Source organism: Mustela nivalis (genome assembly GCF_964662115.1).
Source record: "Mustela nivalis genome assembly, chromosome: 10".
Classification (NCBI taxonomy): domain Eukaryota; kingdom Metazoa; phylum Chordata; class Mammalia; order Carnivora; family Mustelidae; genus Mustela; species Mustela nivalis.
In genome coordinates this window covers 109,058,378-109,084,898 of record NC_139029.1, presented here as the reverse complement: position 1 = coordinate 109,084,898, position 26,521 = coordinate 109,058,378, and the positions used below count along the sequence as shown (strand labels likewise).

Below are 26,521 nucleotides of genomic sequence, written 5' to 3'. Positions count from 1 at the left end.
TATGGCTGGAGCATTTGGTGCTCCTGGGAGGGATCATTCATGGGACTAAGCTGGGTGGGTCATCTGGGTCAGATGGTGAAGGGCCTAGGTGTCATGCTAAGGAGTGTGAACTTCATCTTAAAGTCACTGGTAGCCACTGAAGAGGAGGGAAATTCAAGGCAGTAGAAATGGAGAAGTGGGAAGAGATCCAAGAGGTTTGAAGGATGTAAAGTTGGCAAGGCTTAATGACCATGGAACGTGGAAGTGAATGAGGGCAAAGGTTAATGTTAACTCCTCTGTGGTGGAAGGAGCTGAAAATATTTAGATAAATTCCTTTTGACCTTCTGTTATTTGTTTCATATTAATTCCTCTTCTTCCTCTTCCTTCTCCTTTCTCTTCCATTCTTCTCCTTCTTCTCCTCTTTCTTCTTCTCCTTCTTTTCCTTCTTCAGTGCTCAGGAACTCAAAGAACAGAAGCAACTTAGAAGTCAAGAAATGAGGCCTTATTTTTTGGAAAACTTCACCCAGGTGAAGATAGGATAGCATGTCCCTACCATGAAAAAGGAAAAGAGTCACTGAGATCATTGCTCACCAATCATTTATTGGGTATTTTAATACAATTCCATAGATTTTCTTTGAGGGGTTTTCAGGAGCTATGGATGGACAGTTTTGGCTTGTTGGAATCTGCAGGCAGATGACATATTCTTTCTCTGTGTTTTATATGATCAGAAACTGGATACATATGAAGCTGGAACCTGTCCAGTCAGCTGTAGTGATAGCAGCTCAGGGGATAGTGCCTCTGGTGAAGGGTAGGAGCCTGGGCATGGAAGGTACTGTGAACTTCAGGGAGGACTTTCCTAGAAGCCTCTCATCATGTTTCATTTTAATGTAGGCTATGAGGTTTGCAATTCCTGGTATTTTGTCCATAGGAGCCCAAGGCTACCTGTCCTGTCCGCAGGCTGTAATATGCATCTTCAGAATACTTTTCCTGTTTCTGAATTATTGGGAGAAGTTTCTACCTTTCAGTGATCCAACCATGTCCCACCTACACAGATGGAAAACCAGGAAATGATTTAAATCCCCAAAGTATTAAAAATTGGGATCTGATTGTATCACCCAACTTACCACTCAGATTTAACCCAACTAGAACAACCTAGAATAGAAATGCCCTAAAAGTGAATACTAGTTCTCAAAAGCATCCTTTCAAGTAGATAGAAGAGGGAAGGAAGACAAACATTTTCAATCTCTTAAACAGAAGTAAGGATAAACATGGATTTCTTCCTTGGTTTCAAGTTGCTTTAGCTCTGGTGTGTGCATAGCCTAGTGCTGATTCCTTTTCTGCTCTTGTACATAGTCATAGAGGGGATTGGGAGTAGGAGCTGCTTTGGTAGGGTGACTTCTACCTTGTTCTCTCCTTGGGGGCCTCCCACCAGTCTGGGTGGGATGGAAGGTCAGGTTACTGTGTCTTCCCTGGGAACCTTGCTTCTGGCTATTTTCATTCATGTGGAATTTTTCTCTATTAGCACATCTTTGCTGGTTCTCATAAGATTGTTGATCCTGGGATCCTTGATATCTTTCTTCCTTCTCAAGGGTTTGCCTATCCCATTGTTGTTGACAGTTTTGACTCTCTTCATGGGTTTGCCTGTCTCGTCGCTGACGCTGATGGGTCTGTTCATCTTCATGGGTTTGCCTCTTTTGTCGCTGGCAGGTCTGCTCATCTTCATAGGTTTGCCTGTCTTGTCGCTGATGGGTCTGCTCATCTTCATGGGTCTGCCTGTCCCATCTCTTATGGGTCTGCTCATCATGAAGGGTTTGCCTGTCCTGTCTCTGATGGTTTTGTTTTTCTTCATGGGTTTGCCTGGCCTGTGTCTCCCATGGAGTTTCTTGACTCTCACAACCATGTCTGCCCCAGGTTTGTTGGCCCTGCTCTTCCTCTGCCTGCTGGCTCTGCCCCTCTCCATGACTTTGCCTGGCCTGGGACTGTCTGTGGTCCTGCTTGCCACTAATTGACTGCCAGTCACCACCTTTGTAATTGTGTGATTTTTCTTGCTGGATTTCTGCTATGAGTTTGTGTTGGTCGTGTTGGCTATCCTCCTCAGGCTCCCATGCCCGATGGCTGTTCTGTTGGCCTTCCCTAGACTGGAATCTCTGCCCTTGATTTTGAATTACTTCCTGTCCTTGAGTCTTTTGACTTAGTCTCCCTGACCTTCCTGATTGCTCAACATAAGAGTCTCTCGTTGCTCCCTCACTGCCTTGGAGGTAACTATTTTGCCCTGTTACCCCAATTGCTGACTGACCATAGTGAGAGCTCAGGCTTTGTCTGTCTGTCTGACCATAATGATAACCCTGGCCTTGTCTGTCTGTCCAGCCATAACAAGAGCCCAGGCCTTGTCTATCTGACTGGTTATAATGATAACCTTGGTCTTGTCTGTCCACCTGACCATAGTGAGAGCTGAGGTCTTGTCTCTCTGTCTGGCCATAATGGCAACTCTGGCCTTGTCTGTCTGTCTGACCATAGTGGGAACTCTGACCTTGTCTATCTATCTGACTGCATTGAGAACCTAGGCCTTGTCTCTCTGTCTGACCATAGGGAGAATTCTGGCCTTGTCTGTCTGTCTGACCATAGTGGGAACTCTGGTCTTGTCTGTCTGTTTGGCCATAGTGAGAGCTCTGGCCTTGTCCATCTGTCTGGTCATAGTGAGAACTCTGGCCTGGTCTGTCTCTCTGGCTACACTGAGAGCCTAGAGCATATCTGTCTCTCTGGCCATACTGGAAACTCTGGCCTTGTCTGTCTGTCTGACTACACTGAGAACTCTGGCCTTGTCGGTCTGTCTGGCCATAGTGAGAACTCTGGCCTTGTCTGTCTCTCTGGCCATAGTGAGAACTCTGGCCTTGTCTGTCTGCCTGGCCATAATGGAAATTCTGGCCTTGTCTGTCTGTCTGGCTACACTGAGAACCTGGGGCTTGTCTGTCCCTCTGGCCATACTGGAAAATCTGGCCTTGTCTGTCTGTCTGTCTACACTGAAAACTCTGGCCTTGTCTGTCTACCTGGCCATAGTGAGAACTCTGGCCTTGTCTGTCTGACTGACCATAGTGGGAACTCTGGCCTTGTCTGTCTCTCTGGAAATAGTGAGAACTCTGGCTTTGTCTGTCTTCCTGGCCATAGTGAGAACCCTGGCCTTGTCTGTCTGTCTGACCATAGTGAGAACTCTGGCCTTGTCTCTCTGACTGACCATAGTGGGAACTCTGGCCTTGTCTGTCTCTCTGGCCATAGTGAGAATGCTGGTCTTGTCTGTCTGTCTGGCCATATTGAAAGTACAATTCTTGTCTATCTCTCTGACCATAGCCTGATTCCTGATCCATCCTCTGAGACTGTCCATGATAAGAGCCCGATTGCTGTTGGTTTTTCTGGCCATAATGAGAATTGTGAACTTGTTTGTCATACTGACTTAAGGCAAAAATATATCCTTGTCTTTTAGGCTGGCTACTGCTAGATTTATGTCTCCATCTTTGACCATAGTGGGAGTCCCTATCCTGTCTCTCAGACTGACTATTGCAGGAGTCCCTATCCTGTCTCTCAGACTGACTATTGCAGGAGTCCCTATCCTGTCTCTCTGACTGAGCATAGCGGGAGTCCCTATCCTGTCTCTCTGACTGAGCATAGCGGGAGTCCCTATCTTGTCTCTCAGTCTGACCATAGTGGGAGTCCCTATCCTGTCTCTCAGACTGACCATAGCGGGAGTCCCTATCCTGTCTCTCTGACTGATCATAGCGGGAGTCCCTATCCTGTCTCTCTGACTGATCATAGCGGGAGTCCCTATCTTGTCTCTCAGTCTGACCACAGTGGGAGTCCCTATCCTGTCTCTCAGACTGACCACAGTGGGAGTCCCTATCCTGTCTCTCAGACTGACCATAATGGGAATCCCTATCCTGTCTCTCTGACTGATCCTGGTGGGCATCCTGGTTTTGTCTCTCAGACTGAGGGCAGTGGGAGACCTGCTTTTCTCCATCATGCCTCTGCCTGTGTTGCCTGCCTGTATTTTCTGGAAACCTATGGTCTTGTGTTCCCTCCTGCTCCACTTCTTCCTGGGAGATTCTATCTCCACATGACTTACTATCCAGTTTATGATAGCAAGCTTGAGCCAATTGGAACACCAACAAGAGATATTCATGAAAATCAACATGTCCATTTCTGTCTTTATCCAAGAGGCTCAGGATGGTTTCCACTGTGTCTGGGTCATTTGGTCTCTGTGAGAAGATAAAACAAAGAGCAAAATCAGCTATTCTCCTGTGGATACAGTGTGTGCCAGTGTCTATGCCCCAACCTCTTCACTCTTGTATGAGCCTTCCTTGGTTGGAAACCGTTAATCTGAAATGGCTTGGGCTTGGTTCTAGTCTTTGATCAGATTGTCCTCAGAACTGCATCTCTTGCTGGACCAATGTGGGTATGATTATTCCATCCCATCACATGTTATATTGTAATTATTTTTTTAACCTACTTTCCAACTACACTGTGAGATCCTAGAGGAAGGAGAAGCTGGTTTTATTCATGTTTGCATTCCCAGTGCTGGGATGGTGCTGGAATGGAACAGGTGTTCAATCACTCTTTACTGAATGAATGAGTGAGTGAATGAGAAAATGTGTGGACAGAAATCAAGATACAAATCTAGAATTTCTTCTGAGAAATTATTTCTGGTTTGAAGTTGTGCTCCCTTATGTCATGTCCAGCTGTAAGAAGGAGTGTGTGTGTGTGTGTGTGTGTGTGTGTGTGTGTGTGTGTGTGTGCATGTCTGTGAGCATGTGTGTCTGCTGGGAGAGAAATACTGAGGAGCTTCCTGAAAATCTTTACCTATAGGGTGGATGGAGCATGACCAGATCAAATGAAAAACATCAAGCCCTGGATGCAGGTGTCAGAGTCATTCACACTTGACTTCATGGGGCCAAAGTCTATGCATCTTACCTGGAGGATATCTCCAAACTCAGCCAAGAGCAGCTGCTTCAACTCTTTCTTGCAAAGCAAGGTACATTTCCCATTCTCTTTGGCATATTTCTGGAACACCTTGATCACAGTGAGTATGCTGTTCAGGAGCTGAGCCATTTTAACAAAAATTGATAAACCTAAAAGAAGAAAGAAGATTTTTCCTGTGCTTAGGATGAAGACCAGGAGATAGCATTTCCAGATAGCATTTTGGTTACTAGCCTTTGGTCAGGGAAAGAAGTTTAAGAAATGATAGAGCCCCTTCTTAGCCATACCCCTCACTCCCTTTGACCCACATTCAGGCTCCAAATATTTACTACAGTGGGAGATGGGAGATGGACACAAACTATGTGTCTCTGACTGGAAAAGTGACAACTTCCTGAGAAAGAAAGAACATATGGCAGGTGGTTTACATGCCCCATCCCTTACGCCAGGTGGAACTTGCTTAATTGAAACTCTTTTATTAGAACAAAAAGGAAGGGAGGTCAGGAGGCCCACAGAAGTCAGTATAGTTTTCACCAACTGAATAGGCCTTAGTCCTCAAACAGCCCTTGCTCAAGTGGGGAAGAAGGCTAGAGGCTTGCCATGGTCCAAGCAAACTTTCTGGGATGTCAAATTCCAGCATGTACTTCTGGCATGGATGGTCATTTGGGGCATGCTTATAAAGTAGAACCAATTAATATAAAAACTATTACTGATAAAAATAGCAAGCCAAATTAACTGCACAGATGAGAGGAAGTGTATATAATCAGCTAGATTCACACTGGCCATGTTGGAAAACTAAGGTCTTTTGGGATCTGGATCTCAATGATTTTTCTTCCTGTGCTGTAAAAATTCTGATTACTGGGTTTATAAGCCTCCAAGAAACCCTAACTGCAAAACACACTGGACTTCCAAAAGCATACAGTGATGCCTATAAGGATGCATGGCACAATGAATTGTATGGGACATGATAAGTTCCTTAGGGCATTTCACTATAATGAGACATTAGTGTTACTGTGACCCTGTGGTTTAGGGCCTGGGTCCCAATGAGCTTTAAACTTTTCGGTCTTGCCTTACTTGCATGAAAGGTCAATACTACACTATGGGAGACTAAGCTATTTACCAACAGTCCTAGCCCTCAGTTTTGGGATTTCCAGGACATGCTGAAACAAAGGCATGTATATTTTAAAGTCTTGGAAGTGGGCCACCCCAGCTATCATCATATTCTCAGATAGAGCCAAAAAGAAAGCAGGATTCTACCGAGGCATGTCATGCACAGGGAGCAGTCTCAGACCTCCCCAGCCCAGCACATTATAGCTGATACCAAGAGCCTTGTATATACTGCCATAACCCACCCCCCTCTCCACTCCCCCTTCCCATGCATGCCTTACCTGCTTAGGGAGGAAGGGTAGAAGATTCAGAAGCCGGAGAGGATACTGGAGACTTGAAAACCCATCCTATTTATAGGGGTTTTAATTGTCCTGCTAGGCCATCCCAGGAGACACCCATTCTGTGGTGGAGTCTGAATCACTCTGGGCCCAGCCCAGCTCAGCCCAGCTTGACCTCTCCCTCTGCAGACCGTTTGGTTTATTTATTTCCCCCACTTACTCACGAACCTGTTTGTCATTAGATAGATGCTCAAGTCCCAGCCCCATTTAATTAGGGGAGTGTGTGTGTATCTGTGAATGCTGCGGGGGTCCCAAAAGACAGGTGTAGGTTTCATTCATCCTTAATATGTGCCACTTACCAAGACTAATGGAGGACAACTGTTAAATCATACCAAAGAAGGATATTGATATGCTCACTTTATAAATACCTGTCAGAGTAGGGACTAGTGATTCTAGGTAAATAGCCAGGATATAGTTCCTGGAAGAGATTTATTTTAGGCTATCTTGCTTATGTAGGTAGATATGTATATTTTAATCTATTGACCTGTTTTAATTTTAACTTTTTTTTTTTTTTTTTTTCATTTAACAGGTTTACCTACTAGAGGGAGAATTAGATACATGACCAATTTGGGGAGGAAGGGCTTGATGATGGTGGAGCTGCCACCTTTTAAGGTCTTCCTAAAAATGTTACAAGTTGATGGGCAGTGTGGATGCTATGACATCTGTGAGTAGAGCTGCTGTTGGAGTCACTGCTTATTCCTCACCTCTGCACCTGTGACAGGTCAGCAATCTCTTAAACAATCTCAGTAACTTTTTGTGGAATAAGTCAATTACTGATTTTTGGAAGCATTTTGGAATCTTGTGTAAAGTGCAAAAAATTCTAGATTTACCGCTACTTTCTACTTTTGCCTCACACCTAGATGTGAGTTAGTGATGATGCTTGCTATTATTGACTATGTGTTCAGCATTCTGAAGGCAATCACAGAAGTGCAGAGATTTTAGTTCAGTTGGAATAAAGAAGCTTCATGTAGAAAAAGATTTTGAACAGAAAGAGCAGGGCATGAGAAATGCTGGGAGTCAGACAACCTCGGTACATGTGGAGTCTTTGTGGGGTAGGTCCAGGCTCCCCTCAACAGGAAGGATTTGTGTCCTTCTTCATGGAATTCAGGTCGGCAGAAAAGTAAGGAAAGAAATCCTGGTGGAGAGAAGGGAAAGACCAAAGCTGGTGAGTCTGGTTGGAATGGAGGGTATGTAGAAGTATTGAATTAAGAGAATTTTAGAGCTGCAAAGGAAATCTAGTTTTAGCCTCTTAATTTTACAGATGAGGAAACTGAGGTCCAGATAAATGGAGTGACTTGCCAAGGGTCTCACACTATTATGACAAAAGCCAGGCTCAGAATCTTTGTTTTCTTACATCAACCCAAAGTGTTCTTTTTTTTTTTTTTTTTTTTTTTACTTGACAGAGAGAGAGAGAGAGAGATCATAAGTAGACAGAGAGACAGGCAGAGAGAGGGGGAAGCAGGCTCCCTGCTGAGCAGAGAGCCCAATGCGGGGCTTGATCCCAGGACCTTGAGATCATGACCTAAGCCTAAGGCAGAGAGACTTAATCCACTGAGCCACCCAGGCATCCCCCAAAGTGTTTCTATACATTCTCTGAGACAGATTTGGGGACTGCTTTGAGCTAGTTTTTTTTTTTTTTAAGATTTTATTTATTTATTTGAGAGAGAAAGAGAATGAGCAGTGGGGAGGGTGGAGGGAGAAGGAGAAGCAGATGCCTTGCTGAGCAGGGACCCTGCTGATATGAGGCTCAATCCCAGGGCCCTGGGATCATGACCCGAGTTCAAGGCAGACATTCAAACAGCAGAGCCACCCAGGCATCCCTTTAAGGTTAGTTTAAAGAGAAATGGGGAACAGGGTACATTTTGGTCAGGAAAATGACATGATCAAAGCGTTGTCTGGGGGAAGATTTTAATCTGGCCGCAGTAAGGTGGCCAGCTGTCTCAATTTGTCTGGGACCAATGGGTTTCCCAGGACACAAGACTTTCAGTGCTAAAATGGGGAGAGTTCTGGCTAGCCTGGGACGAGTCAGTCACCAGAGACTGCAGTACACAGGATGAATTGGACGTCTGGCCCTAGGCTTTTGTTTGTTTGGAGATTTTTTTTTTTTTTAAGATTTTATTTATTTATTTGACAGACAGAGATCACAAGTAGGCAGAGAGGCAGGCAGAGAGAGAGAGAGAGAGAGAGAGAGAGAGAGGGAAGCAGGCTTCCTGCGGAGCAGGGAGCCCGATGCGGGGCTCGATCCCAGGACCCTGAGATCATGACCCGAGCTGAAGGCAGCAGCCCAACCCACTGAGCCACCCAGGCGCCCCTGTTTGGAGATTTTTAATGACTGTTTCAATCTCCTTACTGGTATGGGTCTGTTCAGGCTTTCTATTTGAATTGGAAAGAGGAATGTCTGAGTAGGGAGACCTTTGGATCTCATGTCACACATGAGAAATGGTGAGAGCTTTGACTTGGGGCTAGATTAGATGAAAGGCAGGGAAGATGGAGAAGTCAAGGGAGAATCAAGACTTTAGGCCTGGATAGCTCAGAGAACTATGGTGTGCTGAAGGAGCCCCTAAGGGGTTTCAGATTTGGCACTCCTTCCAGCATCCCGCAGGCTTTCTGCCTCTGGGATCCTGCCATCTTTCCTCCTGCTTGCATCCTCTGCTCTTCGGGGTCTTCTGGCACTGTCAGGACTTGCTTCAGTCTGCTTGTAAATCCTGAAATCTCTTTCTGCTTTTGAATCTTGACTTGTGAGTGCTGTTCAGTTATGACTCTTCTTACCCATTAAAAGCAAAAACCAAGAGAAGGTTTGGTGACCCAAATAAAGAGAAGGGCAGTCAGAAGGGTAGAGGGTAAAGACAACAGCCAATGCCATAGAGTGGCAAAGCTGTGGCCCCCAAGATGTTGGCATCTTCCAGGGCTCCCTAGAAATGCTTTCTTTTGTTTAGATGGGTAGTTCTTTGCAGTGGAGAGACCCCTCCACAGTAGGGTCTGCTATGTATGCATACATTCAATGCTTAGTAAGTTCCTACAGGAAGGAGAGAGAACTGTGTGCCACCCAGTCAGTCCATCAGTGGGGATGTGTGAGCACATGGAAGGCTCTTTTGTAGGCACTGAGACACAAGCACAGCCTTTGTTTTCAAGGAACTTTCAGTCTTACTGGAGCATGCGGTACACAGGCTCTTTCTCTGCAGTTGAAATTGTGACTGTCATTGACAAGGCATTGGAGACTTTGGTTAGAGGAAAAAAGGGGAGGATAGAGAGGCTAGAAATAACACATATTTGAAGAAATCATGGAACATACTGGGCAATTTTGGGCAAATCACTTAACCTCTTGGTCTTACATTTCTTCATCTGTAAAAGGAAAGATTTGGACTGATCTCCAAGTGTTTTTTCCCCCGCCCTGGCGTTAACATTTTTAAGATTCTGTGACTCTGATCTAAGGGTTAGCTTTAGAGATTATGTTTTAACTTTGCTCTATTCATGAATGTGTTAAAGTCCTCAGAGCCTTGTGCTTCATAGTCTTCCTCCATGGAAAATGTGGAGGGAAATTGTGAATGTTTGGTCACTTATTTAACATTTGTAATTTGCATGAGGATTTCCACTGTTTTTGTTCATTGTTTTTCAGTGTGTTTTTGCATTCATGTTGGAATGTGGCCTTGTGTTTTCAAAGGCAAGATTTTTTAAGCTACAATTTATTGAGGTCTTATTGTATGCTAGGCTCTATGTTAAGATTTTATATGTGTTATCTTGCTTAATTTCTACAACTCCGTGAGGCAGGGAATATTATCATGAGTTTTCAAACAGAGAACCTGAGGGTCAAAGAAAGATGAATAACTGGCTCATTGATTCTACAACTTCCTGGCTCCAAAGCCCTTGTTCACAACCCCTATGTTTATATCACCTTTTGTAACAGGACTTGTGATAGCCTGCTCCACAATGAGAGAAATGGTTTTCTGCAAAAGCTAAAGTAAAAGAACCAAACTTCCTAACAACCTACTTTAATGGAATCCAACTTTGAACTGAGAACCTTCTGATGCTTAGCCAGTCAAATATTTATTATTTTCTAGTGCTTCTTGCGTACCTAAAGGTTCCAACACTGAAGGAGCTTGTAATCTATTTGGAGAGATTAACAGAAGCTTATTCTTAAAATTTTTTTAAACATGCATACGAAAAGTAGCCTCTCTTTTTACAGTTGACAGAATGAGATGGAAGAAGTTCCGTGTATTGCCCATTCCTTTCAGGTCTTGACCCTATTAAACCCCTTACTGTTCATTTCCCATGAGATACAGATGGGCCTGGTGGGTGTGACAGGTACTATTTTGAGCTAATAGAATTTTCAGGAAGTCTCCTTGCATATTTTGACCAAATCATTAGGATAATTATCACGGAACTCTTAAACTTCCTTTTTCCTTCTGTTGAGAAGTTGGATGCCTATTTAGAGATGAAATCCTCACAACCCAGAGCATGGCTATTTGTATGACAAAGGGAGGCCCTTGTGTAATCCTGAGGCAGGCTCTCCATTCCTGCTTAGCTTTTGGAATTAAGCACGTAGATAAACTGGAGATGGGGGGAAAATGATCACCTTCTCCTGGAGAGGAGTAGGACTAATTAATAGGCATAAAAGTCTTTGAGATTTCTTGATATTGAAGGGTCGTTTATTATCATCTGCACAAATAAGTTCTCATTTTAAAAATCTTTCCTTGCAGATGAATTACCCTCCTGTTAATTATAGGCCATCTCCCTATTAATGACATCTGTGAGTCAGTGGTTTTTGAAGGTAACACTGGCCTCAGCGCTATTTTAACTTTGTTGGAAAATGTGTTTTGAGCCAAAGGAAAGGGATGTTGGGTTCTTGAGAGTCTGGTGCACAGGTTTGCATCTGGAGCTGGGCTTCCTACAGCCAGTGTGTAGTCCAGTTTTTTCTTCTAACATAGCTTTTGTTTTTGGATAAAAGATTGCATCATCCCCCACCTCCCCAGTGTTTCAGACCATGTTCCCCCTACCGCCCCATGACACAAGCAAGAAAGCGTCAGAAGTTATTGCTGAGCACAGTCCATGGGGTTTTAGATAATTCCCCAGAATATAGTTAATAATGCTACAGACCGAAACATATGTCCTCAAAGTCTGCCACGTGTGACTGAAATTGGATCATTCAACTTAGGTTTCTGAGTTTTTTCCTACTTTTTATTAAAGAGCATCTTTATAAAAGATTTTATAAGTGATATAATTCATATGCCATACAACATACCCATTTAAATTGTACCATTCAGTGTTTTTTAGTATTGTGCAATCATCATTAAAATCTCATTTTTAGAACATTTTCTTCCCTCCCTCCCCACCCCCAAGAAACCCTACGCCCATTCACAGTCATTTCTTATTTTGCCCTCTCCCATCCCATGGCAACTGCTGATCAGCTTTGTCTCTTTAGACTTGCTTATTCTGGAAATTTCTTGTAAATGGAATCATATAATATGTGGTTTTTTGGACTGGCTTTGTGCACCTGGCATCATATTTCCACCCTCCCCAGGGTGGGGGGAGGGCTTGTACAACACTTGCAACCCAGTAGCAACAAAAGAACCCACAATAGTAGGCACCTAATAAAGGTTTGTTGACCAAAAGAATGAATAAGTCCTGAGGTAAAGTGGGAGTGGAGGAAATGGGGCAAGGGAGACAGATAAATATACTTTGTAATCTGTGAAGTTTCCATTGTATTTTGGGTATTATTAGCAAATCACTTGGGGTTCCATCAGTGTTTTCCATTCTCTGGCCTCCACCCTTCTACCCCCCATGTCAGCTCCTTCAGGATGGGAAGAGGTGAATTTGGGGAGTCTGGGTATGTGGAAATCAGTGCTCAGGCATCTGCCTGTTCCCTTGTACAAGTGGTTGGATCTCCTCCTGCCTTTCCCTGCAGCTTCTCCTGGCCCCTCCCCTTGGTGCCCCCAAAGAGCCCTCAGGGTGAGAACTGGAGGCCCTGGCTTCTCATCAGGTCCCAGCTTTCACTGTGAGCCTGGAAAGGATATTGCTACTTTGTGACTATCTTTAAATGAGGGATGGCTTTGAAGACATGACTGGTTGAGCTGGGTACCTTCCTACTTCTGCCTGTCTGTGCTCCCTGAGGTCTCCTGGCTCTGAGATTCTGTCCTAACTCATTTCTTGTCACTCGCCTTTGCTCCAGCTACGGCTCAGGGAGGGATTTTTTTCTGTTTGCCATGACTGTTATGCAGCTAGCAACATAACTCCTAGCCTCCAGTCTTCCTTTCTAGTTTATTCTTCACACTATCCCGAGAGTAATTGTCTTTTCTCAAGGAGGGTTATAGTTTCCTATAAGAATAAAGGGTTTTCACTTTTCCATAAGAATCGAGTTCAAAATTCTTTTTTAAAAGATTATTTATTTATTCATTTGAGAGAGAGAGAGGGTGAGAGAGAGAGCATGAGTAGGGGGAAAGGAGCAGAACGAGGGGGGAGAACCAGACTCCTTTGCTGAGCAGGAAGACCCCCTGGACCCACTCCTCTCCATTTCTAAAAAAATTCTACCCATTTTATTATTTTAAAATTTTTTATTAAAAATTTTTTTAAAAGATTTTATTTATTTATTTGACAGACAGAGACCACAAGCAGGCAGAGAGGCAGGCAGAGAGAGGAGGAAGCAGGCTCCCTGAGAAGCAGAGAGCCTGATGCAGGGCTCGATCCCAGGACCCTGAGATCATGACCTGAGCCGAAGGCAGAGGCTCAACCCACTGAACCACCCAAATGCACCTAAATTTTTTTTTTTTTAATTTTAAAGCTCTATGCCAAATGTAGGGCTTGAATTTATGAGTTGCATACTCTACTGACTGAACCAGCCAGGTGCCCCCAAATTCTTCCCATTTTAAACACATTTAAATAGTTACCTTTTCTATAACAGCATCTCCAGCTCTTCTTCACCAGAACTATCTCCTCTCTGCTCTGCCCCTTACTCTGTAGCCCTTACTCTCAGTGTTTGCGATGCTCTCTTCTGTGTTCTGTAGATGGCTGTGTCTGTTTTTGCCTAGCTCACGAGACTTTGAGCTGTATAAGGGAAAAAACAGTCTCTTAATTCATCCGCCTGTCTCCTACCAGCTCTGCTTTGCCATTCCCAGTTTTTTTTTTAAGGCTTCTGCTTTTTTTTTTCAAAATAATGTATTTTTTAAGATTTTATTTATTCATGAGAGACAGAGAGAGAGAGAGAGAGTGGGGGAAGAGAGAAAGAGAGAGAGAGGCAAAAGGAGAGGGAGAACCCAGTTTTTTTAAGCTCTCATAGAACTTTTTTTTTTTTTAAGATTTTGTTTATTTATTTGACAGAGATCACAAGTAGGCAGAGAGGCAGGCAGAGAGCGAGCAAGCAGGGAAGCAGGCTCCCTGCTGAGCAGAGAGCCCTCTCTGCTCAATCCCAGGACCCCGAGATCATGACAAGAGCCGAAAGCAGAGGCTTTAACCCACTGAGCCACCCAGGTGCCCCGAGAACCCAGTTTTTTAAAAATTGACACTGAGTGCCTTTCTTTTGCTCCTGTGTCCCTTGTAGAGTGGGAGTTAGAAATACACAGCTAAGCTCTCATTTCATGTGGACTCTTTGTTGTGTGCTGTAGTTCTATGTAGACTTCTTATATCTGAATGAGATGATGAGTTCCCTGTGGGCAGGTGTCTAGACGTCCCTTGTTTTGCTCCCCTCATGTCCCCTGCCACAGTGCTAGGGCCCCAGTGGGTGGCTGAACCAGACAACTGCCCACCTCTGCAAGTCTGTGCTCCATGGGGAGTTCTGTGTGGGATTTAGGGCTCGTTTGTGGTTTGACTCTTGGGAATAAAAAGAATACTCTATCAAAATGATAGCTCGATACAGGGTGTGAGGCAGGAAGATGGGTTTATAAGCTGGACCGGTGGTGGGCTATGATGATTTCAGGAGGCCTGGGGAATGGCTGCTAGTATCTTGAAGGATTTGCATGGATAAAGAATGGAGAAACAGTTTTAGTTTCCCCAGAATTAGCTGGGCGCTGCGGACTCCAGGCCCAGCTGATAGGGTGGGATCTGGGCATAGCCTGGGAGCTGCAGCTCTTGCCAGTAGCTGAGTGTATCTGTAACACTGGTCAGCTTGCACACATCGAGTTCTGGAGTGGGCACACTGAGAGCAGTGTTGAGTGAGCCTTGGACTCATTGGGCCTCTGAAGGTCATCTTGCCCTGCCTGGCCCCAGATGGTCAGTGCCCAGGCCATCCTCAGCAAGTGTCCAACCTGAGGCTCCCCCAGAGGAGCAGACTACCCACTGTTCCCGAGAAGCTCATGCCTGTTTTTCATTCCCTTAGCTGTCAGGTGCAGTAGGATACTGGATCCAGGGTCCTGAGAGAGCAGGGAGAGAAAAGCAGGTAATCATGGGGATTTGCTGCAAAGGCTTCAGTAAGGGGAATAATCCTTCAGGGACCTTTGCCAGCAGAGCATAGAAGGAGTATTAGAGGTCACTAGCTCATGGCCTAGGGGCTCTGGTGGAGATTATCTGGGAGTGGGAAGCGGTACTGTCCCCAATCCTCTGTGATTTGTTGTCTGGCTCCCCAAATGAGGGCAGTTGGTGTCTGAATGGTAACACCTACTTGTCACGTCCACCTAGCACAGCAAATTCTTGGCATAGTCAGGAAACAAGAAAGACTGAAGGCCAAGCCAGAGTTTTCTTCCTTGATTGGCTCATTCCTTCATTTATTTATTTATCTTCTTGACAAAATGTTAAGGGATGAAGACAGAATCAGTAACAATGCAAAGCATTCTGGGAGAGGTTACAGAAGAGCTGGGGGCCAGGATTGGGGAAAAGCAAAATTTTACCGTCATTTGTTCTCTCCGCACAGTGGGACCAGCCCAGACAGCACTCCTTGTCCCTCTGCTCCCACCCACAGTGCCTCACACCCTTTGTGGGCCTCAGCCAGACTCAGTGGCATTACCACATCCCTTTGCCATGGGTGTTCTGCCTACTCATCCTCTTTAATCCCTAACCTCTTTATTGTGGTCACAGATGCTCCACATGGCCCCAGCACCCTGCAGGGAAGAAATCATTAGTTTCTTGTGGCATTCAGAAGGAGCACGCCTTACTATTTGTCAAAAGGAGTAGAAGAGAAGGATTAGGGGAGGAAAAGTGGCAGCAGAGGGAGAGGCCCAGGTGGGATTTTGTCCCGACACATTGCCTAGGCTGATCAGAGTCGGGAGGAGTCTGGCTGCTGATCTGAGTATCTCGCCTCCATTCATCTGTGCAGAATGCCAGCATGCTCCTGCTGGTATGCAAGAGAAGAGGCTGGGAGTCCCCTCCGCAGTATTTCCTGGACTCTGACTCTGCCATGTAGAGGTGGGCTGGTGAAGTTGGGCCAGGACATTCCTGGCCATCTGGAAGGACCAAAGCCCCGGTACTGGGAACCTCTCAGGTTCCATAGAACAGGGAGTATCAAGTATCCAGGGCCTTCCTGCCTTTGAAAAGGGAAAAATTAAGGTTCCTGGAGAGAGGATGTGAATTTTACAAGGTCACACAGCATCACACAAGAAGTTAATCATAAAGCTAGTTAGAACCCAAATGGTCTAGCACAGGGGTATAACCACAGGATCTTTCTTGTCCTGAGACTGTGTTCCACTCTTCTCTCTGGTCCTGTTTACTAACCCGACATGAGGCAGAGAAAAGCAGGGTCTGATGGTCATGCAGATCTGCGTGGGCATCCTAGGTTTGCTCAGACTTGTTCTCTGACCCCGAACCTAGCACAGAGAGGATGTGGTCAAGTGCACGTTCTGTTCCCCTTCCTAGGGGCCTGCCCATCTTCTCCTTTCTGGAAACTCACTGGGCTGCAGAGGTCCTGACCTCCTTGGTTGGGCACAGTGTTGATGATATTTAGGCCTCCATTTATAGAATGTTTCAGGAGCTCAAGTACTTTATGGGTAGAGATTAATTACTGTCATGATTTATCCTACTAGCCACCTGATTTGAGAAACAGTGGAGGAACTTTCTGAGACTAATTTGATCTGTGCCATTAATTTGAGTACTGAGGATGTGGGTTATGGAAGGTAGACCATTTCAGATAATCTGCTTCGTGCTGTGCTGTCCCCTTTGCTGCCTTTGCCCCATGACCCGGTCCTTTGTAGTACCTTCCTAGTGTCCCTTCCAGGCTCTCATCAGCTGGGTCCTAGAGAGCCACACATCTCGCAGAAGAGGAGATGGGTGGTTTTTACACTGAATCATCATGAACGTTGGATGGGGAGGACAGAGGGAAGCAAGGGCAGATGATTTCTAGCTTTGCTCACTGACTACTAAGATTCTGAGAGGACCATCTCTTTAGTCTCGAAGGCAGGTAGAAAAGGGACCTGGATTTCCCTTGCTGGCAAACACATTTAGTGAAAAATACTTAGAGTGTGAAGTGCATGAATTGCACTGCAGGGGAGGAAGGTGCATCTGGCATCAGGAACTGGCTTTCGTTGCTGGGACTGTAAGCTCCTGGCTGTTTGGCACCAGTAACCTGGAAGGATCCCTTCTGAGGAGGGACTGGTGCATGTGCTGCAGCCACTGGGCACTGAGTGGGTGTGCTGTGATGCTGTGGGCTGTGTGTACTGGCTCAGATGCAACCCTGCCATGCACTTGTTACCCTCCTATGCTGTCCCATGTCCTGAAGTCCAGATCCAGACTCGCTAAAGGGAGCTCTGTGCCATTGGCAGCCTCTGTATCCTGGGGAGGCTCTTCCTTGGAAAGCGAGCTTTTGTTTGATTTTGTTATCAAGTCCTGACCCATGTCAATGTTCCTCCCCCTCAGTCTTCCTGGAATGCATGGAGGCTTATCCATAATAGTATCCAAGATTTTTTGTTTGAAGCTTATCTCCAGGGACGCAGTAACCACCTTTTCTTTTCCTATCACTTAGTGGATGTCTCCCTTTAGATCGTGAATATACAGATGCTAGGCTCTGGAGAGTCACTGGTTTCTGTCGCAGCATGGAATTGTAGTGAAGACAAAGCGCTCAGAACTCTGCTGGCACACAGTGGGCCCATGGGAAATGTTAGCTGCTTTCAGTATGATTTTTTCATCTGTAAAAAGCTAGGCAAGACATTTGGCACATGATCGATGTAAACTTAACCTAGATTATCCATCGGGAGCAATGGGCTCCGCACTGACCACATGGTGCCGGAAGGGGGTCCCAGGGTTATGGCCCTGTTTCTTGCAAATATACCTCTGTGTGTGTGCCGGGCAGCCCGGCCTCCTGCAGTTTGTCCCACCTCCTCTGCCAAGCAGACCTCTGTGCTGCACTCTTGTGGCAAGGCTTAGAGCCTTGCCAAATGGCAGGCTCCCTGCAGGTTCTGCCTATGTCTTCTGGGTCTCTGTGTCCCTTACTTGTGGCACAGTGTCTAGCACAGGGCACTTTCCCCGGGGTGAATAAACCTAAGAGGAGACCCAAAGGATGGACACCCTTGCAGTGTGTACTACAAAGGAACCAGGAACACTAGCTCTCAGCCTCCCTGGCTCCAGAGCCAGATGGCCCAGGTTTATGTGCCGGCTCTGGTGTTAACGAGCTGGGGGAACCTGGCAGAGAGGGGCCCGTGGTGGGTACTCAGTCAGTGTAAGCTGTGATTATTTTTATCATCATTATTAGTAGGAGTCTTTAGTGGACCGGTCCCTGGAATAGTCAATGCAATTTTGGTCTCCACACTTAAAGTAACAAACAATAAAAATTTCAGAGGTAACTAGGAAATGATGATAAAGAACCTCCTATCTGAAGGCCTCTGTCTTTGCTCTTCACACTGCCTGGAATGCTCTTCCCTCAGAGAGCCATGTGGTTTAAGTCCTCATTTTATTTAGGACTTTGCTCGAATGTCAACTTATCAGAGAAGGCTTCCTAGCCACCCTGTAGAAAATAATAAGTCGTCACTGAGCTTTCTATTTCCTTATTCTGCTTTAATTTTCTTCTTAGCAGTTATTGTTGCCAGCTGGTTTGGTGCACATTGGCTCATTTATTCTCCCTCTCCTCCCCTAGAAAGTGAGCACTTTCTAGCCCCAGTGCCCACAACAGTGCCAGGCACACAACACATGCCTCTTAATGTGTTTGAATGGCAAAATTAAGTTTCTTCCTTTACAGAGGATGACAGCAGGGAGGGCATTAAATGGAAGATTGTAAGCTCAAGAAGGGCATATATTATACGAATATAGCTGTGTCCACTAACACCTAATGTAGACTAAGGGAGTCCCACTCCCTTTAAGGCTTGCAAAAGATCAGTTTAAGACAAAGAGAAGGACTTCCTATTTCATACAACAGGCCACTGTGGGGAGGAAATCCTTGCTTCAAGAAATGAGACTAACTAAAAAATATGAATCCAGTCACAGATTTCCAGCAGATCTGGGTACTATTTCTAGCTGTCTGGCACTGGGGTTTCCACAGCTTTCATGCCTAAGACTCTGGTGCCTTTGTTAGGGGGAGGCTTTTGAACGAATACACACTGGGCTGCTTCCTAACTGCCATTCAGTTGATGCTGTGTACAAGGGTGACAAGAGAGAGAAGTGACAGGGCAAGGGATAAGTGAGGGGACAGTGCAGAACAAGAGATCGAATTTCCAGTGCATCCTCATAAGTGGGAGACACAGGGAAAGAACTCTGGAAGAAGGGTTCAGATTTGAAAATTTGGGAGACTACCCTAAGCCTTGGGCTCATTCTCTCCATGGTTCGTTTATTGAACAGGTGTTTATTGATAACCTTGTTACACATCAGGCACTGCTCTAGACATAGGGGTCCCAGCAGCAAAACCCTGGCCTCATGCAGCTTCATGTTCTAAGATGGGGAGACTCATAATAACGTGAGTAACATTGGTAAGGGGTCAGTCGGTGCCAAGCACTCAGGAGAAAAAGAGGCAGGGCTGGGGACTGGTTGTGTTGGGACAGTGGAACAAGGCAGGGACAGGGTGGGATTGTAATTGGCTAGCTGCGGTAGGCTGCTCTGGGAAGGCGATATTTGATAATGGCCTGAAGGAGGTGAAGTTTTCTGTCTGGTCCCAGCCAGAGGCCCAGACAGTTCTCAGTGGCCTATTTACATTTGACTGCATGCTTTGGAGTCTCGTTTGGTCCCTCTGTGCCTTCTACCATGTTTCCTCTCTGGCCTGGCCATTTATTTAGTTTACTCAGTAAACAGTGGACATGAGGACACTACAAACAAGATAGACAGGATCCAAGCCTCTGTGGACCTTTCAGGCTGAAAAAGGAAACAAGTAAATAGTTACCCAACAGTGGAAGGGGTGTTGCTTTGAACATTTTCAGGGTGTGGGGCAGTGCAGAGCAGAGTGCCATCCTAGGCCTCCCAGCCAAGACTGAGCCTGAACCCAAGACGGTCTCTTATTCATTTCCTACCCTTTCTCCCTCCCTCCTTCCATACTTTCCTATCTCGAATGTCTCCTGAATTTTGAGTTCTTTCCCATACTCCCATTTCTTGTTGTCTTAGGCATCATGACTGATTCTCCCCTGGCCTTTACTTCCCGGTTAAGTGAACATAATAGCTGTTGCCACCCATATGCTCATAAGAATGCAGGAGTGTAACAGGGGATTAGTGTGGCATTTTAGGATTAAGGACAGGATGGTAGTTTAAATGTTTTTAGCTCCCCCTAAATTAGGGGAGCTGCCAGACACAATGCATTGTTAAGCCTCACAATATTTCCCTGTGGCAATACTTCTGTTTCTCTCTAGGTTCCACACTGGCTACTGTTTGGAGAGTCTGGGCACGACTGCTTTGGGTGTCAAGCACAAGTCTCTTGGACCTCACCCCTGCTCCCTTTTAGGGCCTTGTGACCATAGAGCTCAGGTATGTGACATTTGATTAACTTGCAAGAGATGTGGCTGGTGTCAGGGAGGTTTGCTGAAGGTCACCCACAGCCGCAGTAGGACACGGTATAGATACTCCTGTGGTTCTTGTCCTCTGCAATGCAGACATCACAGACTGGGGACCAGGATGGGGGCCCCTTTCTGTGTTAGGGTCTCCACAATCTGACCTGACTCCCGTTTCCAACTCCATCCCCCCTCGAGAATCCGCCTGCTCTAGTTGACATGGTGTCTTTGCTGAGGCCCTGGCCCATGTCCACAACTTCACTCAGGCAGTGAGTCCTCTGTGAAATGTTTCTTTTACCTCTCACTTTCTGTAGATCTGCCTCCCCTGCTCCACCATGAAACACCCCTTGAGCCCTTCTTTGATGTCTCCTTGAGCTGAGCTTCCCAGCACACCTTATCTAGCACAGCGCTTTGGTTCAACAATATCTACTACTATAGAAGATCCTCAAGCTAGAGCTGGCCAACACTCTATGACTCTAGCCCAGTGGTTTCCAAACTGTGTTCCTTGGAACCTGTCAGGGGCTGAGGTGAGGCGCCTGGTGGGAAGGACTCTGCTGCTTACCCTCATTCACCTAATTGCTTTTAGTTTTCAAACATCCTAAGCTTTGCTTGAGGAAGGGGTTCTGTAGTCAAACAGTTTGAAAACTATAGCAGCAGATTTTATTTGTTTATAATGTGGACATATAATATCCAATGACACATACTGAGGCAGTGCTGGATCAGAATGTCAGGCCCTTTTTACCAGAAGATATTACTGGAGTCATGACCTGCCCCGTTGTACCATCTAAAGTGAATTATAATCTTTTTACAATCATAAAATGTCTTATACCTCCTTGTTCACTGCACAACGCCCTGCTCATAGATGTTCGACAAACACTGTCACATCCCTCCCCTCCAGTGGTGGTGATAGCAGTACATAGAGGACACACCCAGCGAGCTCCCGAGGGGAGCTGGGCTAGCTTCCCTGGCTCTGCCCCTCAGGTGCTGTTCCTGTGGCAGCGGTTAAGCCCTAAATGCTGGCAAGGCATCTCAGGGGGATCTCAGTTGCTCCCTGGACTGTGCTGTCAATAAGGTTAACATGAACCAACTCCACCTTCTTCATCATTTAGCATTGGCCTTAAATCTGTCTTGCCTGTGCCACCAAGAAATATGAAGGTTCCCAACCCCCCTAGGCAAATCCAGCTTCCAGGCTGAGTCCTTGCTCTCCTGCCCACACTCAACCTTCCTCCTCTGCTCTGCACGTGGTCTTTAAGATCCCCTTCTCCATGGAGACTGCTTTGGTTCCAAGGCTTCCATCAATCTTCCTTTCTCTGATAACAGTGCTTTTACCTTTATTATTTTGTTTTCTCAGTTTTGTTCAAGTATAATTCACAAATAAAATTCTAGTGTATGGTGTACATTGTGAAGATTTGATATACATGTACATTGTGAGAGGATTCCTCCCATCTAATTCATTAAGATGTCCATCCCTGATGGAGAGGAGAAGGGAGTTGAGGGAAATTGGAAGGGGAAGGTGAACCGTAAGAGACTATGGACTCTGAAAAACAATCTGAGGGTTTTGAAGAGGTGGGGGGGGTGGGAGGTTGGGGGATCCAGGTGGTGGGTATTAGAGAGGGCACAGATTGCATGGAGCACTGGGTGTGGTGAAAAAATAGTGAATACTGTTACGCTGACAAAATAAAAAATTAAAAAAAAAAAGATGTCCATTCCCTCGTATAGTTACCTTTTTTTTCTAAAGAAAATTTTATTGTTTTGGGGGATCGACTTAAAATTTTTTCTTTGTGTGTATATAAACATATATATAATATATATTTTAAAGTTTTTATTTTTTTTTTAGAAAGAAGTTCATATTCTTTAATGTTGTACAAAAAAGTATGAGTAGAACCAAAAGTAAATTAAACATTATCACATTTGTTTACACCACCATCTAGTTCTTCATATTAACTTTACTATTCAAACAACAGAAAGTAGGCAGCAATTTAGGGATTGGGAAAGAGAGAAAACCCAAAAAAAACCTTTTCTACCATATTTATTCTACACTGTGTATAGCTGTGCTCACAGAGACGGCTTCTTTTACTTCTCCACTGTGCAGGAATTCAGTTGTATATAAAATTGAACCTGCTCAGAAGCTGAGGGAGACTAGAAATGATGGGTCCATATCCTGGTGCATTGTCATACAATTCAAACAATGGTGCAGCTACAAGCTTGTAATTTTTAGGGACTGCAAACAAAGCTTTCTCTTGAAGTTGAACCAAAAACAACTTCTTATGTTCCTTAGGTTTTGTAATATGTGCAGGAATATACGGGTACTGAGGAGGTTCAAAATTTGGTCTCCACCAGTTACCAATGCAGTCATCAATGACCCAGTCTTGCAGGACACCATCTTGACAACCCAGTATCTCTGTCATTAAGCGTTTTAGTCCTTCAACTTCATCTTCTCCTGGGTTAAGTTCACCACCAGGTAATTTGAAGAAAGTTGTTCCCAGCTGTAGCAGTAACACATGTGGTAGCCGATGCTCATGTACAATCAGAACCCCTTCTACAGTCCTTCTCATTCCAATTTTATCAAATTCCTCCCTCATGCGCTGAAATCTGGCTGCAACAGAGCTGTCCTTCTCATAGAGGGGCTCTTTTGTACCAAAAGTATAATTGGTAAGAGGGTACAGGTTGATGGTGCGCTCCAGGGTGAGGGGCTTAGTCTGTTGGATGTACTTGTTGCCGAACTGGTTGACTCCCCCGGGCCAGCCGGTTTGTGAGCGATTAGGCGGCACCACGGACATGCTGGCGAGCTCGAATACTTGCGGAGAATGGAAGTGGGGCAGGCAAGGAGACTTTCCCTTGCCGGTAGCGGTTATTTGCGTCCCCCTCAGCAGACGCCACCCGCCATTAACATGAGAGCGCAAGAGGAGGGCTAAAGTTTTTATTTTAATTTCAGTTAGTTAATAGAGTGTAATTTAGTTTCAGGAATACAATATAGTGATCCAACACTTCCATACATCTCCCAGTGTTCATCGCAACAAGTTGCCCTCCTGCATCCCTATCACCTCTTTTATCCCTCCTCCGCCAACCTTCCCTCTGATAACCATGTTTGTTCTCTATAGTTAAGAGTTTGTTTTTTGGTTTGTCTTTCTTTCTTTTTTCCCCCTTTGCTCATTTATTTTATTTCTTAAATTATACATACGAGTGAGATTATGTGGTATTTGTCTTTCTCTGACTTGTTCACTTAGCATAATATTCTCTAGCTCTATCCGTTTGGTTGCAAATGGCAAGAACTTATCCTTTTTTTAGGCCCAATACATAATCCATATATATGTGTGTGTGTGTATATATATATATACATATATATATGTATATATATATAGTACTCATTTATTGAGCTCTCTGGGCTCTGTGTCAAGTGCTTTACATCCATTACCTCATTTGGTGCTCATAACAAACTTGTGAGACAGATAATATTATTACTCTCAGTTTATAAATAGGAAAGTAGGGCTTAAAGATGTCAAATAATTTGTCTGAGGTCCTGGAAGTAGTAAATGGCAGTGGCAAGACCTGAACCCAGACAGTCAGACACCAGAACCTACGGGCTTAACGTTGCAACCATGTTGGGCTCCTATAAGGTTTAGAGACAATTATATTATGTATCATTTACTTACTGACTCCTTCACCAAATAGTTATTAGGCACCAACTATATTCTAGAGACCTTAACACTATTAGAAGTATGTGTTAAAACTGCCTCATCCCCTTGGTGTCCATATGAGTCAGGCTAGTTTTCCCACCTGGACTGCAGGTGCCCCTGGAGAGCAGCTTCTTATTTGCTACCTCTCTTTCCCCCCTGCCTTTCTTTCTTGCTCACCCACTCAAATGGCTATTACAATGCTCACTCAACTGGTTAACTTGATTGCATGATAGCATCTGTAGCCTGTGACACATGCCACAGATTCCCAAATTGGTGGGGAGGTTAGAAGTGATCTGGTCCATCTCCCTGACTTCCAGTAGCCCTAACTACAACTATACTACTCAAGGAAATACGACCCTCTAATTTAGGGGTTGGCGAACTATGGCTGTGGGCCAAATCATGCCTCCTGACTGCTGACAAGCCAAGGATGTTTTTTATATTTTTAACTGAATGAAAAAAAAAATGGAAAGAAGAACACTATTTTGTGATGTATAAATATCATATGAAATTCAAATTTTAGTGGCCACAAATGGTTTTTTTGGAACATAATGATGCTCATTTGATGTTCATTTGTTACATAGTGTCTCTGGCAGCTTCCCACGGGCTGCTGAGTATGCAGGTGCAGTTGTAACTTGACAGCATGTTTTTTAATTAAATTAATATATTTATTTTTAGAAAAACAGTATTCATTATTTTTTCACCACACCCAGTGCTCCATGCAATCCATGCCCTCTATAATACCCACCACCTGGTACCCCAACCTCCCACCCCCCGCCACTTCAAACCCTCAAATTGTTTTTCAGAGTCCATAGTCTCTCATGATTCACCTCCCCTTCCAATTTACCCCAACTCCCTTCTCCTCTCTAACATCCCTTGTCCTCCATGATATTTGTTATGCTCCACAGATAAGTGAAACCATATGATAGTTGACTCTCTCTGCTTGACTTATTTCACTCAGCATAATCTCTTCCAGTTCGGTCCATGTTGCTACAAAAGTTGGGTATTCATCCTTTCTGATGGAGGCATAATATTCCATAGTGTATATGGACCACATTTTAAGGGTTAAGTATGTTGTTCTGAAACATTTCATTTTCTAACACCAGTGCACACCCATCATGTCGGAAAAAAAAATAGAGAGAGAGAGAGAGAGAAGATAAAGGTAAACTTCAAATGTCCTACTTTTAAGGCACAAAGGAGCATAGTTTGCTCTCTTTCTCATCATGGAATTAAAAGGTAAAGTATTATGTTTATTACACAGTGATGCTGCCACTGTGCTCAATTAATACAGTCTGAATGCGTGTTGATGTCATCAGACTAAGCACTCATCACAATGTTTCTAACTCACAGGAAGCAATGGTCAGAAATATTAGGAAACTGAAATTTTTATCACCACAGAATTTCTTTTCAAAAAAATATAAACCAAATCACAATAAAGTAAGTCACAAAAAAGGAAGCTTTTTTGTTAGTGAGGCAAGGAAAGCTTTTACCGTTGGTGAGTTAATTAAATCATATTTGGTTCCAGCAGCTGAAGGAATGTGGCCAGAGAAAAGAGCCTCAGTTAAGACTTCTAGCCTTTTGGCAAAGAATGAGGACATCAACCATCAGTTAAAAACAAGGCAAATAAATGGCTTTGAGTGGTTTTCTTTTCTTTCTTTCTTTCTTTCTTTCTTTCTTTCTTTCTTTCTTTCTTCCAGTGAATTGACAGATGTTTCTGATACCGCTCCGTTATTTATTTGGGTCGTTAATGCTGAGTTTGAAGTGACTCATGAGTTAGCCTCTGGGAATACTCTGTGGAACAACTGCCTGCAAGGATGTGTTCAAAGTGGTGGATACTAATTCTCTGAAGGGGAATCTGCTACCATATGTACAATTGATGGTAGAAATACAATTGGAAAAGAAAAGAACTTAGTTTGAAAATTTTCAAAGCTTATGAAAGTGAAGTGATTAAAGCTTATGATTAATCATTGTGTTATTCATCAGCAGATACATTGGACAAAATGTTTGAGTCTTTCATGTTATTGAAACATGAAAGTTCACCATGTCAATGGTGAACTTTACCTCCTCTTGCACATTTAATCATGCTCAGTTCTGTGATTTTTTTTTGAGTCAGAAACAGAGGCTGAGGAGTCTCACTTGCTTTATTGCACAATAGTTTGATGGCTTAGCAGTGGCCAAATTTTACTGTGATGTTTTGAGTTCAAGGCTGAACTTGAAATTTTTATTGAATGAGAAGAATAATCTTCATCCACTATTTTTGAACACAGATAATTTTGGTAGTTAGCTTTTGTGGCAGACTTGATAATGTTTCTTAATGAATTTAATCTAAATCTACAAGGCAAAGCAGCTCTCAAATTGGAACTTACACTGTGCTGACGTTTTTTCAGAGACAACTAACACTGTGTGAATCACAATAGTGTCAAAGTGTTTTATAGACTTCCTATGTGTCAAAAGTTAAAATAAAAAGTGGAGTCTTACTACTATGCAAATTTGTAACAGATATACTTTTGGAACTCAATCTATTGTACTGGCAACAGTTTTTTTGACCTCAAGGTAAGTACAAAGGACATTTCTATTTTTCAAAACAGATTTAATTATGCAACAGAAGATTTTCACCCTTAACCTTCAGTTGGAAGGAGTTACTCTT

At 44.3% G+C, this 26,521-nt stretch overlaps 1 protein-coding gene and 1 pseudogene across 2 annotated transcripts; both read right to left on the bottom strand.

Moving 5' to 3' along the window:
- Window positions 1-559: 559 nt before the first annotated feature.
- LOC309843254 (uncharacterized protein) lies at window positions 560-5,076 on the bottom strand (the record flags this gene model as incomplete). The annotated part of the gene is made up of 2 exons (XM_082688581.1): window positions 560-4,226; window positions 4,939-5,076. 2 exons carry the CDS (start codon window positions 5,074-5,076, stop codon window positions 1,299-1,301), a joined length of 3,066 nt encoding a protein of 1,021 aa, XP_082544707.1. The 3' UTR covers window positions 560-1,298.
- Window positions 5,077-22,019: 16,943 nt separating this feature from the next.
- On the bottom strand, window positions 22,020-23,111 carry LOC309841794 (cleavage and polyadenylation specificity factor subunit 5 pseudogene; annotated as a pseudogene). Its single transcript has one exon. The product of its transcript is annotated as a cleavage and polyadenylation specificity factor subunit 5 pseudogene (transcript).
- Between the last annotated feature and the right edge of the window lie 3,410 nt (window positions 23,112-26,521).